This window comes from Xiphophorus hellerii, chromosome 9 (assembly GCF_003331165.1).
Source record: "Xiphophorus hellerii strain 12219 chromosome 9, Xiphophorus_hellerii-4.1, whole genome shotgun sequence".
Taxonomy (NCBI): Eukaryota; Metazoa; Chordata; class Actinopteri; order Cyprinodontiformes; family Poeciliidae; genus Xiphophorus; species Xiphophorus hellerii.
Window position 1 is genome coordinate 11,084,478 of NC_045680.1, and position 20,562 is coordinate 11,105,039.

Here is a 20,562-nt window from a genome sequence, read left to right on the forward strand (position 1 = left end):
CAACAGACGAGGTGGAGAGTGGACTCAGATGACACCACACCACAGCCTCTAATCTCTGTTTACAGCAAGGACCCTCAGCAAAGCAACTCATTGCAGGTAAGGAGATTTATGTTTTCTGAAAAACATACATTCTGAGTTCTGGGATGAGTTACTGTAATGGATAGCCAAAATCTACAAAAGATATATATATATATTTCAACCTTTCAGTTTATATCCTTCGTTGATGTGTGGCATATAGAACCTTGTATCTATCACATTATAATTGAGCAAATAATATCCAAAAACCACATTTACAAGTCACAATTTTACCATATTCCTGCTATATGATAAAATTACTAAGTCAAAATTCTGGTTTCCTTTGATGTATTTAAATTGATTTATTGCACTATTTTAAAGTTAGAATGAATTTACTTGGGTTTATACAAAGACAAACTGACATTTTATCTTTTTTATTCATAAAGTAATAGGTTGAGACATTATATAGGTTCAACAATAGGGTTGTAATATAATGCCTGCCAAGTCTGTATATCAATAATATGAACAGTGGTATTATGTTAAAGTCAACCATTAAAGCCCACAGAAATCTCTTGAATAGCATATAAGCATGATTTTGAGATTAAAAACTGGATTTTGTTTTTGTCTCTGTACCTTATTGTGATGTTGCTGCCTATAATTGCATTATTGAACAAATTAACGTTAAAATAAGATGTATTTGTATTATGTTTTTTCCTATGTAGTTGTCCTGCTTTAGAGTAAGGTGCTTTGGAAGAAAAAATTATAATGAGCAGTGAAGCTGTCAGAAAAGCCTCGCTTTCTGTTTGAGAACAAGAAAACTGGAAATATCTAAAGAAAAAAAAATATATATGTGGTTCTATTATTTCTAAATAGAGAGGTAGATCTGTGCTGTGTCCTCCGCATGCTTCACGGACAAGAACTGCTTCATACAAATGAGTTCTTTGAATGAACCACAGTAAAAATGGAAACTTCCTGTTTGGAGTAATGTCCTAAATCTATTTTGACCCTGAACAACAGACACTGTTAAAGAGACAGGTTGCTTTTATATTTTATGATGGGTTCACTTCTTTCAAGGCAGTCATTTATAATTTCAACTGCTAATTTTGATTATTTATGACAGGATGTGAGAGAAAGAACGAAGACAAAATGTATAATACGTTCAAACTTAAATGGATTAAATACTAACAGTTACATTGTTATGTATAATTGCAAAAGAAAAAATGTTGCTTTAGAGGATATCAGATTTATTTTTCTCTGGTCTTCTCCCAAACTAGGGAATCAGTTTCCTTTTAAAAATCATTAAAACGGGGTAAAAGTTGGTTTGTTGGAAAAATATTCACCATTGGGAGATCAGGTGTGGCAGCTGCTTCATGTTTTTTCAGAAAATATTAACTTTCTTTAATCATTCTTGGTTACTGATCAGGTTTTCCTGGACTTGATTTAGGTAAAATGACTCTTAGGGGGAAAAGAAAATTATTGTCATTAAACATGCTGGCTTGCTATAAGCCCAAAGTACTTTTTTTGTTCTTTCAAGTTAATATACTTATTTAAAGTGTTGTACAATGAGTAACTGAAATTTTAATCCTTTCACAGGCTGCTGTTTTATGCAGAATTTCAAACCTGCCCACAGGGCATCTTGGTAATTACAATCTAAACAAATTAAAATGTTTTGCTAACTAAATATATTCCTTCTATAAAATGTTACAAGATATTATCCTATTTGCTTCACACAAACACATAATTGACCTCTTCCTTTTCCAATTTCATGCTCATGCAATTTCAACCTCCGCAGAGTGGATGCTGTCATATCAATCCTTAGCTTGTGCCAATGTGCTCTGCCAAACAATATCAGTTTATTGCTCTTGGTAATTGAATCTTTTTGTTTAACTATGAAGATAAAGCAATCATAACACTGCTGAAATTATATGCAAGACTGTATTTATTCTTTTTTACTTTTGAAGATTTTATAGAGTACCATAACACTATTAATTGTAATTTTATTTTCTGAAATATGACCGATTATGCAGGATGATTGTGTTTTCATTCCATACCAAGGGCTTTAGTCAACAAGAACACACTGTTCCAACATTATAAGGCTAATGGAAAGAAAATAAACCTCAAACTCACATGAAAATGAAAGGAAAAATTCTTCCTACACTTTACTGTTGCTTGCAAGTAAAATATTTATTGAATTCCTGTTAAACTAGAAAAAGTAAATGCTATATATGCCACCAATCCAGAAAAGTGAAAATTTTCATGTTAATATTTCCACATTTGTATTAAAAAAACTCAAAAATCTGTAAAAAAGAAAAAAAATGAAAGAAATTGTTACCTGTTCATATGAAGAATCGAACATCTTTTTAATTCTTTCCAAAATCATTTTCTTATATAGATGACCAATTTTACAGTGATTCACATCCAAATATCCACCATTATTTGTACTCAGTAATTAAAAGTTCATTTTTCAATCTTTATTTGTGCATTTTCAATTAGATTGTTTTTTGTCAAAGATTTCCAGATCATGCAGTAAATTTCATTCATTCATCTGTTGTCTATACTCACTTTTCCATGCAGGGTCACAGTGGGGCTGCAGGAAGAAGCTGGAGTACCCAGAGAAAACCCATCCACATTAAGAACATGCAAACTCAAGGCTGGGAGTTGAACCCAGGACCTTGTGCTACTGTGCAGACCCATGCAAAAAACAGAAACTTTCTTCATAAATGTCTCTTTTTGAAAATAAAGAAATAGAGTAATTACCTTATAGAGTAAGCATTACCTTATTATAGGTAATGCTTATTACCTATAATAATGTTTATTATTATAGGTAATAAGCATTTATTATTACCTATAATAAATGCTTATTTTAGGTTTTAAAAAAATCTCTAATTTCAGTAACAAGAACTGAACTGGGATTGTCCCGCACTGTAGCTGGTGGCTCTGTTACCTTGCAGCATGAAGGTCCTGGGTTTGAATCCAAGCATAAAGTCTTTCTGAATGGAGTTTACAAATTCTCCCCATCCACGTAAAGCTTCTTTCCAGGAACTCCTTCTTCTTCCCACAGTTCAAAAACATGGCTGTTCAGTTAATTGGTCTCTCTAAATTACTGTTAGGCATAATTGCGTACATGCATGGTTGACTGTCCTGTGATGGACTGGCGACCTGTTCAGGGTGTACCCCGCCTCTTGCCCGATGACTGCTGGAGAAACCAGCTCTTGTATAAACAACAGATGGATGGATAAATAAATTGAATTGGAATGAACTCACTCCAATTTGTATGATGGGACTTGCGAAACACGCTGAACAGCTCAGTGTGCCAGGAAAACCTGCTCTCTTAATGATAACACTGACAAAGAGTTCTGGACGTCATAAACAAGGACACAAACAACTGAGTGGAAGTTGGATGTATGGAATAAGAATACAAAATTGTATAAATCATTGTTTAGACTTAACAGCTTTTTAAAGTAGCAAAATTTTCAGTCCTCTACTGTCCAGCAAGCTTAGATAGTTTGTTCACTTTCAAACTATAAAAGTAGATCCCGCTGAGATACTGGCAGCTCAGGTGTGACGTCAATACCCTTCCCCACCGTTGACTTCTGGAGTAAACAGATCCCAGTATGAGTCCGTATTTAGAAATGAAGTCAGATGGTCCATTTATTAAATAACCTTATATGCCATTTGCACAGGTGATGGTAGACCGGCATTGTCATTAATACACTGATCTTCAAAGGCCGTCTGTGTGTAATGGAAACAAGCACAAAATCTCTCTAAGAGCTTTTTTTTGCAAACCCATCAGAAGTTTCCACCAGTAAAATATTTCCATTAATGCTTTCAGTTCAAAGAGGCAGCAAACAGACATGTTTGTTATTGCATATGTTTTAGATCTAAAAAAAATAAATAAATCCCATTAACTGACCAAAGTTAAAGTAAAGCACAATTTTTGCCTTTTCTTGTTCAGATAGTCACACTTAAAATCAAATATTTACATATTTATACCCAGTGAGTGAATGCATTCATGTTTTTGTTCTCACAGACATTAAAAACTTTTCATGTTTTAGGTTTGTTTGAATTACAGGTATTACTTCTATTTAGTAAAAGACAGAATATTGAGAGCTGGAACATTTTATTATTTTGCGTATAATCAAAAGTTTACAAAGTTACTATCCCTCCAAACAATTTGAAAAGTACCAGAATATGAACACAATATGCAAACGATCTTGTGAAGAGGATGGCAGAAGCAGCTGAAGTCAATGTCCACAGTTAAGTGACTAATTTACTGATTTTGTCTGAAAGGGCACTCTGTGAGGCAGAAGCCATTACTCTTAAAGAAATTGAAAAACTCAAAGCCTACATTTTTGGTGAGATGTCCTGTCTGTCCAGAATTTGACTGAGAAACAAACTGAGACAAAACTGAAAGCTAAATCAAATAAAATTACCTGAACATTTTATCTGGAAAAAAAATGGTTCTATTCATTATTACTTAAAAAATATATTTTTTAAAAAACAGCATCTTTTAGAAAATATCAGATTTGAGTCTCTTCTTGCATCCCTTAAATGTTTACATCACATCCACTGACATCAACCAAACAATGACTCCCATCAACTTTCTGTGCAAATGAGCTATGAATATGCTTGTGCTCACTGAATTGTAGTCTCAAATTAGGAAGATTTCTGAACCATATGGCTTCCTAAACTAATTCAATCACCCACTGTCAGGAGTGAACCTCCTGATCAGAGTAGACAACAGTGGATGCTGATCAAATTCAAAGTATGGAGAATAACATAATGAAAAGAGTAGAAAGATATAAATCAACCACTTTCTCAATGCAGGGATGGTTGAAACGTTCATCTGTTAAATTCTAATTGTGACTCTATTTTTGTCATTACCAGTCATTCTTTATTCTTAATCAAGCATGTTAAAAATACCTCTGATGAGAAGTGATGCAATTAGTTTTAATGAATCATTAGTTTCTTAATTCATTCACAGTAGAGGAAGTGGTACAGCACACTGAGCAGTTAAACAATATCTCAATTTTCCTTTTTTTCCATAATGAGTTTAATGCACAAGCTTAATGAGACCTTCACCGGTTACACACAGTTCACAGTTACAGTTGGGACAAGAAAACAGTAGGATTTTAAATAAAATCAACAAATATAATTAAATCTGTGTCTCAGTTTGTAGTATTGCTTGATCTGTGTATGACCAATTCCCCTTAGGTTTATGGTTCTTGAAGTTTTTTGATGTCCTTTTGTAGCGTTAAGAATATTAAAAAGATAGATTTGATAGGCTTTTTTCAATAATTTTTCTACTTAAAAACCAAAGATGCTACAGAATCTTTAAAGAAAATATGAAAAAATGTGGTTAGTCTTGATTTTCAGCTGCATTGAGTTAATGAACCAGCCTTTCCACTTCATATTTTCAGATATGCAGAAATGTGCATTTTTAGTGATTTACATTTTTGCCCCTTTCTCTTTGCAAAACAGCTCAAGCTGAAACCTAACTTACTCTTTTTATATCTTGCCACTGATTTTCAATTCAGCCCACTCTTGTATTTTGATCTGGCCATTATGAAGATGTTTTGAGTGAAATAATTGCAAACTAACTTCCTCGTACCCGGAGAAGGAAAGCTTGCCCATGGTACAATGCTACCACCACAGATGACAGGTTTGATGTGTGCATCCCACATGGTTGCTTTTCTTGTAGGCCTAAAAGTTGAATAAGATCATAATCTTCTATGAGCTTGCTTCAATCTGTACATGTGTCAAAATTTAGACTTCTTGAATTCTACTTAAGCTTATTACTAAATATATACATTTCAGATTGGTAATTGTAAAAAAATATAGAAAACAATTTAAACCTTTTGTTTTTTACTTAGCAGGCAGGCATTTCTTGGTGTTGATCTGTCACACAAAGTCCCAATAAATTACATTTGAAGTTTGCAGATGCATTGTGTAAAAATGTAGGAAAGTAGCATAAAAGCATCGATGCAAGTGCAGTCTTGAACACTCTGTGACATTTGATTCCCGCTTTCCATCTCTGCACAAACACAATATCTCCCCATCTACAATATTATTTACGTATCTGTCAAACTGATTTGTGACTTATGATTGTTCCTGTTTCCATATCGTCAGACTTGTTGTTTTATAATCTATTATGAAGTAATGCAAATGTCACGCTTTTACTTTTGCTTTTACTGTTTTCCAGATCCTGAGTCCGATCACATCCTCACCATGTCAGATAACTGCTCTTTTGATCTAATGCCTGGGAATGAAGAGTGGCCTTGTCCTCCAGGACAGCAGTGTGTCAATATGACTACTGGCATGAATGGCAGCCATATTGGCATGGATGATTCATGTTTGACAGAGGAAGGATATCTAGAAAAATATCTGGGGCCTCGTAGATCATCTGTGTTTGTGCCTGTTTGCCTCACTTATTTGCTCATCTTCTTGGTTGGCGTTATGGGGAATGTGCTGACGTGCACTGTCATTGCACGCAACAAGGTCATGTGGACACCAACAAACTACTACTTGTTCAGCTTGGCGGTGTCAGACCTGTTGGTGCTAATGCTTGGTATGCCACTGGAGCTGTATGAACTTTGGCAAAACTACCCATTTCTCCTGGGGAAGGGAGGCTGCTACTTCAAAACCTTCCTGTTTGAGATGGTCTGCTTGGCATCCATCCTCAACGTGACTGCGCTGAGCATCGAACGATACATTGCTGTGGTGCACCCACTGAGAGCAAAGTATGTAGTAACACGTACTCATGCCAAAAGGGTCATCCTCACTGTGTGGGGCATGTCGGTGCTGTGCGCTGTGCCAAACACAAGCTTGCATGGGCTCTTCACCCTCCATATTCACTCTGCCGGTCCTGCTGGCGACATAAACCTGGAGATTCCTGACTCAGCAATCTGTACGGTGGTGAAGCCACGTTGGATGTACAACCTAACCATCCAGGTTACCACCTTCGTGTTTTTCATTCTGCCCATGATCACGATCAGCGTTCTCTACATGCTCATCGGGCTGCAGCTGAAGCGTGAAAAGATGCGACAGGCACTGGAAGCCAAGTCTGGCTTTGGAAACGACAGTTTCTGCAACATCCGCACTCAGCAGCAGAAAGCACGACGCCGACAGGTCACAAAAATGTTGTGTGAGTTCACGTTCTGTCTAACAGATGACATTTTTAACTTTTTGAAACATCTTTATCTTTACTCAATACTGCGTCATTTTCAGTTTTTCTTGTTTTTGTTACACTTTAAGATGCCACTTGAAATTGATTTCTTCTTTTATAAATATAATGAAAGAAGGTGCATACACAGCCTTTAAAACATTTTGTCTAGCCTTTCAGCCATAAGCAGAGATTATTTATTTTTATCAGGGGAGAAGATAACACCAGCTAATGTGTGTGCGAGTCATAAAATATGATTTCACAGCTTTAATTAAAACAGAGAAAATATAATTAAAGTGTTAACAATGTAAGCTGTTTTTAGCTTCTGACAGTTAAGCTCAAAATGATTCCAACCCCTGGAAGATTTAGATTTACATCTGCTAGAGTAATTAATCATTAGCCTGGCAGATTTAATTAAACATGCTGGTAATTGATAATTATACCAACTTGTTTCTCCTGACTAACTGACCCAGACTTGAAGCTGCTCGAGAATTTGTGTAGGAAGCTAAAATTAGGGTGATGGTAACAAGACCTTCCAACCTCACAGACTTGGAGTTCATCACCAAAGATAAATTGTCCAAATACCTGTAGAAACTATTGAAGGGTTTTGATTGTTGAAATGCAGGCAGGCAGAAATTGTTTCACCAAATATCAAGTTGGGTAAATAATTTTCAGGATGCCATGTTTTCCATAAAATGTAAATAAAACAGATAACTTTATATTCCTTAAATCTGTTGAATTTTAGATTTCTTTTAAATTGATGTAGTTTTGTACAGACATTGACTTCCTCACCTAAGCTACTTCTTGAGTCTGAAGGTTTTCTTGGTAGCAAATTTTGTTTTGCTTTATAACAAAATTTGGTGAGTTTTCAGTTAAACTAAATCTCCAAATTGTAGTATTTTGAATTTTAAAAATGGTGGATTCGTATGGTCTCTAAACCGGAATTATGGAGAATTCTCATTGCTTTTTTTAAGTTGAAAATTATATCTAAATTACATTTATATATATAACCTCAGACCTGAGTTCGATAGCAAATGTACAGTATGTGAACATATGTAAGAGAGAAGTATACAAAGTACAAGAAATTATGATGTAAATATCTTTTTTATTTCCCCATTATAGAAATGCTTCTGGCAATCTTGTATTATGAACTAACAATATCATGTTTTCAGTAACATTTATGATCAAGTGTTTGTGCTCAGTGACTCTTTCTAGAAGAATATTATCAATTGCAATCTTTAATTTGATTTTGGTTTCATGTTTTCCAAATTCTTTTAATCTGTTAAACAAAGCCAGCATTCAGAAAGACTTTAAAAGTGCATCGGTAAAGGTGCAACATGAGGATAGCAGCTGTTCTGTTGTTAGTCAGCTTTTGGTTTTTAAAGCTTTCCAGTCCTGATGTGATTTAATCCTTCTGCTGAGCTCTTGTACGAGAGCTTCTCTAAAACCACAGGAGGGTTTGAGGACGAGCTCTAGGGCCTTCATGAGAGGGATAAAGTGCACATGGATGCACTTTCGGTTTTTAGACATCTTTTACTCTGATGTGAAGGATTAAAACAAGTCCAGAAAAATAATAAAATGTTTCATCATGGAAGCATAGCCCTCAGAGAGGCTTCATATTTGAGGCAAAATATGCTGGCAGCATTAATCATTGACTTACTTTCAAGATCCTTGCCACACACGTCTAATACTCTTTCTCTTCCCTTTCTTTCAGTTGTCTTAGTGGTGGTTTTTGGGATCTGCTGGGCCCCGTTTCATACGGATCGCCTCATGTGGAGCTTCATCAGTGACTGGACTGATAGCCATCATAAAATCTTTGAGTACGTGCATATCATCTCCGGCGTGTTTTTCTACCTCAGCTCAGCAGTCAACCCGATCCTTTACAACCTCATGTCCACCCGCTTTAGAGAAATGTTCAAAGAGGTCATGTGCCATCGGCCGCATCATATCAATCCGAGAAAACACTCTCTGAGTGTGACCCGGGTGACGCTGCGCAGCACCCTGAGTGATGCACCACTCAGCAACGGCGCTGTTGTTGCTGAGGCTGACATGGTGGCAGATGGGGAAGGAAAACAGAAAGATGAGACCAGTTTTTCATGTTGAAGAAAATCCTGTGGGGTCATGTGAAAAGGGAAGAGCCTGTTGTTTAGAAAAACAAGCTTGTTCTTAATCAATGCCTCCATTATCCACCATCAGCAGCAACGTTTACATGAATATGACAGGAAAATGTTGTCTGTGGAGATGAATTATGTGAAAACAGCACAACTTTCTGCTAACTGATGGAAAAAATTCCTAAAATATGCTAAATGTGTTGTCATGCTAAAATGTAAAGAGTTGATCAGTAACTCATCTATCACCTATACGACCGCTAAGCTCATCTGAACACATCAAGACATGAAGAACCATGAATGTATTTTAGAATGTCTGTTTCAGGTTCCCCACATTGAAGCCTGTCTAAAATAAGTTTCACAGCACTTTAAAAGAATAGTTTGTCTTATTTTAAATTTCTTTCTTTTCATAAGTTGAAAGAACTTGAAAGGACTGTTCAGGATTTCTGAAGTGCAGCTATAACATGAACTGCACATCAGAAAACCTGGACTATCCCTTTAATGCTGTTGGAAGTGTAACGAATGTTTAAATGGGACACTTATTGAAAATGTTGTATTCTACAGCTTTTATAAATGGGGTGAAACAATGATTAGCAAGAACTCATTTGAAACTGTGACACTGTATTTTCTCTGCATCTCTGTATATGCCGGTGTAATAATTCTCCTTATTATTAAAATACCAACAACCATGACAGATTAGTAGTAATAGTAGTATCAGTAGTGTTAGTACAAAATAATGAAACATCATGGATGTTATTGTGGAGGATTAATCATCAAATTTGTGCCTGTATCCAATCAGTTGTTGATATATGATGGTGTTGTTTGGTTCTTCTTTTAATCATTTCTGCTAATGTTTTAATCTTTTTAATTGTTTGTATTTTTACTTTAACAAATTAAAATGTGATCATTTTAATCATTATTGTGTTTTTCTTCTGTATATATATATATATACAGTATAGATAGATAGATAGATAGATAGATAGATAGATAGATAGATAGATAGATAGATAGATAGATAGATAGATAGATAGATAGATAGATAGATAGATAGATAGATAGATAGATAGATAGATAGATAGATAGATAGATAGATAGATAGATAGATAGATAGATAGATAGATAGATAGATAGATAGATAGATAGATAGATAGATAGATAGATAGATATTGATATATATGAATGATTTTGATCTGGTTTCATTAAAAGTATATTTAATATGGAGGTTGTAGGTCAAATACAGACTCAAATAAGAAAAGAATACTGTTTACTAAAAGCCCAATATGAAGCCATTATGAATGTAAGAACACTTACTGAGTTAACATTCAAAAGAAATGAAATCTCCTGAAGATCTTTTACAGAAACTGGAGTCAAATAACTTAAACCTGTTCAGCATTTTCTAATGAAAAAATGAATACATTCAGCTGCCTTGACCTGCAATCATTCCTCAGGCCACAGACAGTCAACAAAAACACTTAGTAGGAGTCTCCACAAATTCTAGGAAATACAATTTCTGCTGCTTCCTCCTTGAAATAAGGGCATCAATTGAGGGTCTCAGCTATACTCCATATAAGTGCAACGCAGCACAGCCAAGGCTTCATTGCAAATTCAATCCTCAACAAGAATCTTGTGTAATAATATAATTACTGAGGTGGTTTTTCATAGAAAAGCTGGAGAATTTATTCCATCCGCCTGTCTGAAGCCGCTTATCTTTGCTGGGTCATGATGGTGAGGCGGTCAGGAGGGCCTGGTGACTAACTCAAGGAAAACTTCAGACTCAGAGTGGATTAGCTGTTCTCACAACAATATTTTTATTCATAAATGTCTTTCTGTGATTAATTAAGGATTAAAAGAAAACAACAGCTCATCAAGACATTAACAAGCATGGTCAGTGTGGAGGAGAGAGACGGGGGAGGATTTCGCTTCAGCGACGCCAGCAGCAAGAGGGCGAGAGGAGCGAAAAGAGACATTTAAGATAAGTTATACACACACACCCACACACACAGCTCTGACACACACACACACCAAAACTGCCAATGCACTGAAGACTGCTTGCTACTAACCCTGTTAGACCATTCTAAGCAAAAATATGGTTTTGAAATAAAAGTTTTAAAATAAATAAATGATTAAAAAGCTGAACCATTGTAGGTTCATTTGACCTCTGCCTAAATGCAGTGTGTGAAGTCTTCAATCTTGTCAAATCATCTGGAGACTGCTGCACCGCGACTATGTGTTAAAGACGTGATGAATGGAAGGCTCCTCCCCATGTAATTCATGACACTGTTTCTCAAAACCAGTATCCACAATAAGAAGCTATAAAAATTTAAGCGGTGCGCATAATACAGATTAGAGATTAATCTAATTTTCCTAGGAAAATTGGATTTTGCAAAGTAAAAATCTCTTTAATCTTACATATCAGAGAAAAGCGTTTGGAACAGCTGCAATTCATGTTCTCTCTCTTTTCTGTACTGCATGCTGTGTTCTACTTTGTTCATTTTGTAGATGTGTCCAGCAAAGGGTCCAGCTCAAAGCACTTAGATAAGGTGCTGAGAAAAACACTGCAATTTCAGCAGGCGAGCCTGCATCAAGTGCCATCTTGCAGCATTTCCAGCAGTGACAAAACACCTGAAGATAATTTCCTGTTGTGGAGTGCTGGTGTCAAAAGTTCATGGAAAAAAAAAAAGAAGAAGCTTCAGTACTATAGAAAAGCGAAGGTAAAACTAAAATACCTTGCCTAAATTATCATTTCCTTTTTTACATTTTGCTAGATTGCAACTTCAAACTTCAGTTTTTTGGAATTTGATTGATTTTAGGTTTTTAAATGATGACCAATACAAAGCAGTGCAGAATTTAGAAGTGAAAGGAAACTCATAAATGGATTTCAATCATTTTATTTGCAAGATGAAATGTGTGGTGCATATGTGCAAAGACACCTGACTCAATACTTTGTAGACCTGCTGTGATTACAGCATTTTACAGCCTCCAGCAGGTGTTTCTCCAGGATTTACAGGTACATCTGTTTACCATGGGTATCACAGAGTATCAAAGGCATTGAACAGATTTTACATTGTTTAAAAATAATCATGAATGCTGTGTATCATGTTCCTTCCACTTCCAAATTAGTCACTACTATGTGTTGTAAAATATAAAATAGAGTTTGGGTTGTGATTTCACAGTAGTAACGTGAAAAGAAAACATTTATGAGGCAATGAAAACATTCATTTCTGATTATTTGTACTGGAGATTCTGGGACCTGCACACTCCTCAAATGAACAACACTAATCCTTTTGCAAACACACTTGTTTTTCTTCCTCATAAATTCAGGGTATTACAGCTGCCAGCCTCTTAAAGAAATGCTGAAACATGCAGCAGGAAATTTTCAGGGTATGAAAATTCATCTCGAAACCCAACCATGGTGTCTCCATGCTCAGGGTCAGATAATTAGATTAATTACAGTGACGCTTGACTAAAACTTTCACCTTTTGTGATTGCTTAAAACCCTCAAATTACACCTTTTAGATTAATGAGACTTTAAGTTCTCTCTCCAACAAAATCTTATGGTTTGAATATGAAAACCGGGTGTGAAATGGTACTGAATAGGGAGCTGAATGCATCCATCTTTAAGATGAAAAGACCATCTATTCACCTTTGACTTCACTTGACGGGACTATTGTCTGTGCTTCTCGTGTTCCAGCGAGCAACTGCTCAATTTCTGTGCTCACGTGAATTTAATCTACATGAGGAAACCAAACATTCTGAGCTGAAAAATAACTTATTTTGCAAGTAAATTATGTCCTTGAGAACTAGAAAATAAATAATTTCTTCAAAAAGGAGGAATTCAGGTTTAGGCTCTGGAAAGTGACAAAAAGAAAAAACAGTAACCCATTTACCTCCTTACACACACAGCTTTCTTATACATACACCTCCATACCTATAAGCACCCCTGGCTATGTGAATGAATTAATTGATTGTTTTGGGGGAGGGGGATTATTAATTGATTTTTACATTGAACAGTCATTGGCCTCCTTAACCATTTCTTTGTTTATATTTGTCACACTTAAATGTTTGTGATCACCATTTTTTTTTTCTCTGGACAAAGAAAACCAAGTACATGGAAAAAGCAACTTTACAATTATTTCTTAATTCAGAATAAATCACATATTTAACCCAAACATTATGATGTATGAAAAATGTGTCAGAGTAGAACATTTAAGTATTGCACTTTTAGCAGGCTGGTATTCAGGGAGTTCAAGACCTGCTAAAAAAAATTCATTTTCATTTTCGTGCTCATTGTTTCCTTCTAAGGTAGAAAGCAAGAGTATATGGTGGCAATTGCTGGTGTTTGACATTTGGATTTATTTGTAAAATTAAAATACATATTAATAACAGCCTTGTTATCACAAAATGATCAACTGTATGCAGCAAAAACGGTTTTATGAGACTTCTTAAATAAACATCTTTAAGTCACACAATCTCTGGCTCTGCATTATCACTCTTGTAATTATAATGTAAATACTGCACCCAAAGAATAATTAAAATACCATTAAAACACACAAAAAATTAGTTTTAACTTACAAAAATGTAAAATAGCGTATGAAAAATTATTTGAACCGTTCATTACTACTGTCTGCACATTTTTTAAGGCTCCTCGGTTTGCTGAGATGATTCAAAGGCATGCATGTTAGTTTAATTGGTGATTCACAACTGATTGCAGTTGTCAGGAAGAGTGTGTATGGTTGTTTTTCTGCCTGAGCCAGCTCTGCGATGAACTGGCAATCTGTGCATGGCAAACTTTCCCTTCATTTAACATTGGTTCTTACATTCTCCATTGTCCAGTGATGCTGGATAAGAAAAAAAATGATGAATTCATGCTTGGGTTGTTTTGCACATCTTTTCACGACATCATGTGATTAGAGTGGAAATGTCCACTCTGAAAGCCTGCAACCACTGTAACCCACTCACGCAGGATGAATGTCATTAATCGGCCATCAGATACAACGGACTGAACCATAATATCAACCAAGATGTCAGAACATTACTGGCAGAGTGATATGTTAAATTTTCTAGATTACCAGGGTGGTGGTGTCCTCCTGGATGCTTTCACATGCAATCTTTTACACATTCTCAAAAATTAAGTGCCACTGTCGTGTTGGGTAGAATAATGTGTGCAATAGAGTAAAAAGTGACTCGATGATATGGTAACGTACACACAAAAAAAATCACACACAATATAACTATTGATGTTGATTCTAGAAGATGACTATTATTGTTTTTAAGGTAAGCATAAATATGTTTAGAAAGTTCTGGACATATTAACGGTGTGTTTAATGAAAGTAACAAAGTTTATTGAAATGACTTACAAAATGGGACTTAGCTACAGTCATGCTATAAAGACAACACATCCTATGTTAATCCTAGGATTCAAAATAGAAATAATCTGGTTTTAGTGGCTGCACAGAGCAGCAGCTGCTCGCCTTGCAACAAGGAGGTCCTTGATTTTTAATCCTGACTTGAGGTCAGGATTCTAAAAGTTATGTTAAAAAAATTAAGAAATTAAATTCAATTTATGTAATTTTAGACATAAGAAATACTCTGATCATAGAAGCTTCAAAATTATACATAAATGCCTTTTTTTTTTTTTTTTATACAACTTATTAGCAAACTGGTTTGGCTTTGAAGTGAAAGGCAGTAATGCCTCTAACACTAACTCATCCTTTATTAGACAATGGAAATAACTGTCAAAGTCTGAACTTAAGTTATGAGTGATTTTAGATGATCATTTCTAATTCAGCACCACTAGAAACCATTATGCTTTAGACAAGCAGCACAAGCGCTCAAACAATTACTCAAGGATCTCAAATCTGAAGCCGACAATTTGTGATGATGTGAAGAGTGACCATGTTTCACAAGTACCGATAGCACACGAAATGCGACACTAAACATCAAATAATTGACTTTCTCAGAGGATCCAGCGAGACTTGTTGTCACATACGGTGATTGCTGATGAACAAAGAGCAGCGACAGACCCACAGTGTTCAATATCTGATAACAAAAGCAGAGAAATCACTTTTAAAGGGCCAATTACCATGCTATGAAATCCTATAGAACAAAGGGAACAACACACTCAAAGAACACACACACTGCAACCAGCCATTTTCTCTAATTACACTGACAGCTATCTATTAATGGCCAGCTTGGCAATTATGGTACCACTTTAGGGATTGTGAATCATACAGTTCAACAATTATAGTTAATTTATAAATATAATTAGAGATCAATTTATAGTGGCAGCTGGATTCATTGCATCACATGAGAATGAGTGAGTCCCATAGATATTTTTATGAAATCCAAAAATTGCTTTTTTGTGGTCATTTTGTTTCTTCATAAATGGATCTGCTTAATCACTACAAAATTTTATGGGAACTACTAGCATATGATATGATAAATGATATGATAACTAGGGACATTTGTAGTTTGCTTGTAAACTTCAAATAGCAAAAAGGGGGAAAAAAGGCAAACTCAGTTTTTTTTTAAAAGTTTGATAGCATCTCATATTGCAAGTGACAGGAGCTTGCATTTAAAATCTTTCTGTTTTCATATTGGCATTGTGCCTAATAGTATTAGTTTAAATTCTACAAAATAAATGTAAACATTCTTGTTAGATAAGAATTGCAATGCCTTGAAACTGCTTTGAGTAAAGCTCATAAAAAAGGTTAAAGAAAAGCATAACTATGATTTCCTCTTGATTTTTAAGTGGCACCTACACATTTTCATTCTCCAACTATTTGCAGTCTAATGTTACTAAAGATGGCTCTCCTTTTGAATTTCAGCAGCAGAAAATATCTACAACTTCTCAAAAATCAGGACATCCATGTCTTCTATGTTATTCAAGTAGTAATAAATAATAGCATGGATAGCATGGAACTCTGTTTGTGATAGCTACTGATTGTATGAATAGCATGTAGCAGGTCATCTGGATCCATCAACTTTTGGAGTTCTAGATGAATTTAAACTAAATAGGCCCAAAACAACACATGTAACACACAGAACAAAAAGCTCACAGAAATGGGCTGATTACTTTCCTCATCTGTTGCATGAACACAAACATCGCGCAAAAATACAGCTTTACAAATTTGAAAGAGTGCCCAATTTTGTTTTTAACTATAAAGCTCTAGTGTAAATAGAGTACTACTTTTGGTCTAAACGTTTGGGGAAAAGAGGATATAATATCAAAGCTTTACACAGAGAAAAGCATGTTTCTATTTATATCTGCATATCAGATTATTCCAATTTTTAGGTGTAGCTATAGGCGCAAGCATACGGTAATATTGCTTCCAAAAAACTTAAAAAGGAAAGATTGAGCAGGATATGACAGAGGCAGCTGTTGCCATGATAACAGACCCAAGTGGAGCAGGACCCAAAGGTCAGCATCTGTAATCATGTATTCACAAGGAAACACATCTAAAGCCCTGCTTAAGATGTAAAGAGCTGTTTTTGAGACTCAACAACGAAGTTCTAAAAGAACTTAGGAATTAAAAATACATATAAGAGATTTTTTTTTCCTTTTTATTGACAGATGACAGAATTCAATGGGCTTACATCAACATAACCCTATAGGATTACAGGACTATTTTTATTTATTTATCATCTCTATGTTTGTAATTTTTTTACCATTTAAAGAGAATAAAAATTTTGTTTTTTTAAAATATTTGTCATTAATTACATTTTTCAACTATATATATTTAATTCTCAATATTTAGACAGTTTTAATGGGGAATGTTTTATTTTCTTTTTCAAAGAAAAGAGAATAATTACAAATTCAATTTTCAATTGCAGTTTTGTGCATTTATATTTGGATTCAAATAATAAAAGCTTTGAAATATTTATATCTGTACTATGCATCATCTACATTTATGTTTCCGTATAAAAAAGTATTTAACAGATTAGACGTTCATTTCTACTTGTTAGTCATCACACCTCCCCTCATATCATTTTCTTCATTTGGGTCTCCTGCAACGACCCCGGATTTATTACACCTCAGTTCACTGAGCTGTTTTGATGGTTGTTGAGGCTTTTTAGATCTGGAAGAAATTATTTCAGGTTAATTTATTTTGCTTGTCTCCATGACTGCACCAAAGAAATGTATGCCCCATGTCATAATTGTCATCCCAGGGTGTCATAAGGAAATTAGTCCCAATGTTATCAAGCAATCAGCACAGTATTACAACATCAAAACAATTTTCTGAAAAGGAATATTATCAATATTTTATTTATGGTTTCTATAAATGTCCAACAAAACCTATAGAAGAAAAATCACCTTTCAGTCAAGTTTCTGAATCCAGAAATAAACCTGCAAGATCCTCCTCAGGCAATGTGTATATGTAATGAGCATATAGGTAATTTGCCTAATTGACTCTGGGGGTTTCATCACTTCACTTCTCCTGTCTTGTTACACTTCATTCTCAAATGCTGCTAGATTTTCCGCAGGGGCACTTTTCTGAAGTCAGGCAGAGAAGTTTATGCATAAACACAAAAACAGAAATGTCTGAAAGGTACTCTACATCTGATTTAAGACAAGTCTGTTTCCTGAACAAATTAGGAAAAGAAAGTTGACAAACTGCTGGACTGTGATCCACAGATAGGTTACTGAAGTTCAAGTTCAAGGACAGGCTCGATTTCTGGATATAAATGTGGATGAGGATTAGGATTGTTTATTTTGTGTGTATATATATATCCATAAGAACAGTGTGTTCTTATATATATATACATATACATGTATATACACACGCACACAAAATAATCAATCCTAATCCTCACCCACATTTGTATCCATAAATAAATAAATACATATATATACATGTACTGTATATATATGTATATATATATACGTATATATATATATGTATATATATATATATATATATAGAGAGAGAGAGAGAGAGAGAGAGAGAGAGAGAGAGAGAGAGAGGATTTGACTTGGCATGTTTTACAGATGAGTATAGAGCCAGCAACAAATTAAATTGACTACATGACAGTATGCTTATCATCAGCTTTCTCACATTATTTAATAGAAATATTACTTCTTAAAAGGTAAACTAAGATTTTTTTCATTACTTAATTTCCATAGTAACTGCCGTCATAGCAACTGAACAGGCTTTTGTATGGATTCAGGGAGAAGAAACCATGGGAGACTTTGCTTTTATTGGCCTGCAGGAAAATGTTGTCCTAGCTCAGAGTCAAGCAGCTGAAATGAGTACATTTTTAAATGATCATAAAATTATATATTTCACTTTAAAATTGTACATCTCAATAATTTGGAGTATCAGATTTAATTTAATCATTAATTTCATTGAAAATGTGTACCACTTTGATAGATTGATATATTCCTAGCAGTTATTTCTGTTTGTTATAATTATGGCTTTCAGCAAAGGGGAACATAAAATTTAGCTGGATTGACCAATTTTTAGTACATGAATATGTCACAAAGTTTATATTCTGACTTGAAATTAGTCCAGCCATGAAGGTAAGCCTCAATAGGTTGATGGTAAAAGATGATGGCTGTTCAGAGTAATGTATGCAAGAGCAATTACCGTAAGTGGAAGGAAAAAGTGATGTGGAGAAAGATGCATGAGCAGCAATAACTTTTTATTATTCTTATTCTATTGTTCTGACCAATTTTTGCATATTTATGAGCTGTAAGTAGCTGTTATGAAATAATTAATTGAAATAGTATTAGCTTCACTTTCAAATTTTACTACTGAAATAATAAAGTTTTAATGATTAATTATATCATCTATTTATATGCAAAGCACATGAAGTAAAGCATGGCGTAATAATGTCAGATCCTCAGGGTAAATTATAAACAAATATAGAATGATGTCATATCCAAAAGCTAAATGTAGTCCTTATGAACAGCACTGGACATATTAATAGAAAATAATCCCAGATGCAGATGCAGTGTGTTCTTAAAGCTCTCAAAATGTTTTAGGAAATACGAAAAACGTTGGTTCTGAAAATAACTGCACTTCACTGAGTAAACTAGGACAAGTAGTAACATAGGAGAACCAATATGAAAACTAAACATTTGGCCAATTACTGCTCTGGAGCCTTCAGGTGTGTGATAAAATAATGACAGCACCAGCTGCAATTACTGACAAAACCAAAATAGCCCCCCCTCTACTTAAAAAGGTTTTTAAGGTCATTTTAAAACTATTTGAAATCTGTTTTTCTACTATAAGACGGATTACTCACAAGCAGAAATGTTTAGGACGTAATTTTCTCAAGAGACCACATAAGACATAGTCCACCTATAGGTCAGTCCATATAATGCAGCAAAAATATTGTCCATAACCTCAGCGTCTGCAGGTCTCAGTTAGAGCTTTAAATGATATAGTTGAGGACAGTTAGACAGTTAGAGGAAAACTGAACAAGTGAGGCTGGACATTTCCAGAGGGACACTGTCTGCCTTCAAAGATCGACAAAAGACCATTTTAAAGAGCTGCTGCACATGTAAAAACTTAAAATGAAAAACATTGTTTGAACAGACGGAAAGTAAGATGTAAATACTGTAATAGAAATATTACAACAGAAGACACATAAGGTATTGAAAGAATAACAGTGAAGAATGTTTAGAAACTATGAAATGGAGAATCACTGAACAGCAAATTATCCTGGAATAAAATCAAAGGCCCCAAGGTTCAATAACACCAACTAAACCGTACATGCATTACCACAGTGGCCAGAAGCACAGCAGTAAACAAGAAAATCTGCTGAATAAACATAACCCAGGGATATATGCACAAAATTATTTGCCAGTGTTTCTAATTTTGAAACTGTTGATTTGATCTGCTCCTACCGTAGCCTGACCAAGAAAACATCCCTGTGTGCTGATGTGGTTTGCTCACATTTAAATGGGTGATTATGCATTTAATGTAAACATATTAAATGACTGATAGCAGATTACTGGGAATTCTCCTAGACCAGGGCTGTTTACATTATGTAGTTTGCTAAAAAATAGAAGTAATATAAGTAGAGGAGAAGAACATTTCTACAAGCTCGGGGAATCCTACCTACCCACAAACCACTGAGTTATAGTGATGTTTTGCTGCAGCAGACGTCCTTCATTATGGAGCAGTCTTAGCCAAAGGTATGGTCATGACCAAAGGATGATTAGGATATTGTTCTGTCGCCAGACTCTGTGCTTACATCAGCAGATAAGGTATCAGTGACAAACACAGCATCCAGATCAAAGCCAAGAGATAACAGATTGTGCAGAGATAA

The 20,562-nt window shown here is 34.9% G+C and overlaps 1 protein-coding gene across 1 annotated transcript; it reads left to right on the plus strand.

The window, feature by feature from the left end:
* On the plus strand, nt 1-10,198 carry nmur1a (neuromedin U receptor 1a). The gene is made up of 3 exons (XM_032571255.1): nt 1-96; nt 6,218-7,159; nt 8,892-10,198. The coding sequence occupies exons 2-3, from the start codon at nt 6,244-6,246 to the stop codon at nt 9,278-9,280; spliced, it is 1,305 nt and encodes a 434-aa protein (XP_032427146.1). The 5' UTR covers nt 1-96; nt 6,218-6,243; the 3' UTR covers nt 9,281-10,198.
* The last annotated feature ends 10,364 nt before the right edge of the window (nt 10,199-20,562 follow it).

Bases quoted from the DNA above. Each gene is read 5' to 3' on its own strand.
- nmur1a (XM_032571255.1), top strand. From the start codon at position 6,244: ATGTCAGATAACTGCTCTTTTGATCTAATGCCTGGGAATGAAGAGTGG. The intron at 7,160-8,891 runs GTGAGTTCACGT...CCTTTCTTTCAG, and splicing joins ACAGGTCACAAAAATGTTGT to TTGTCTTAGTGGTGGTTTTT.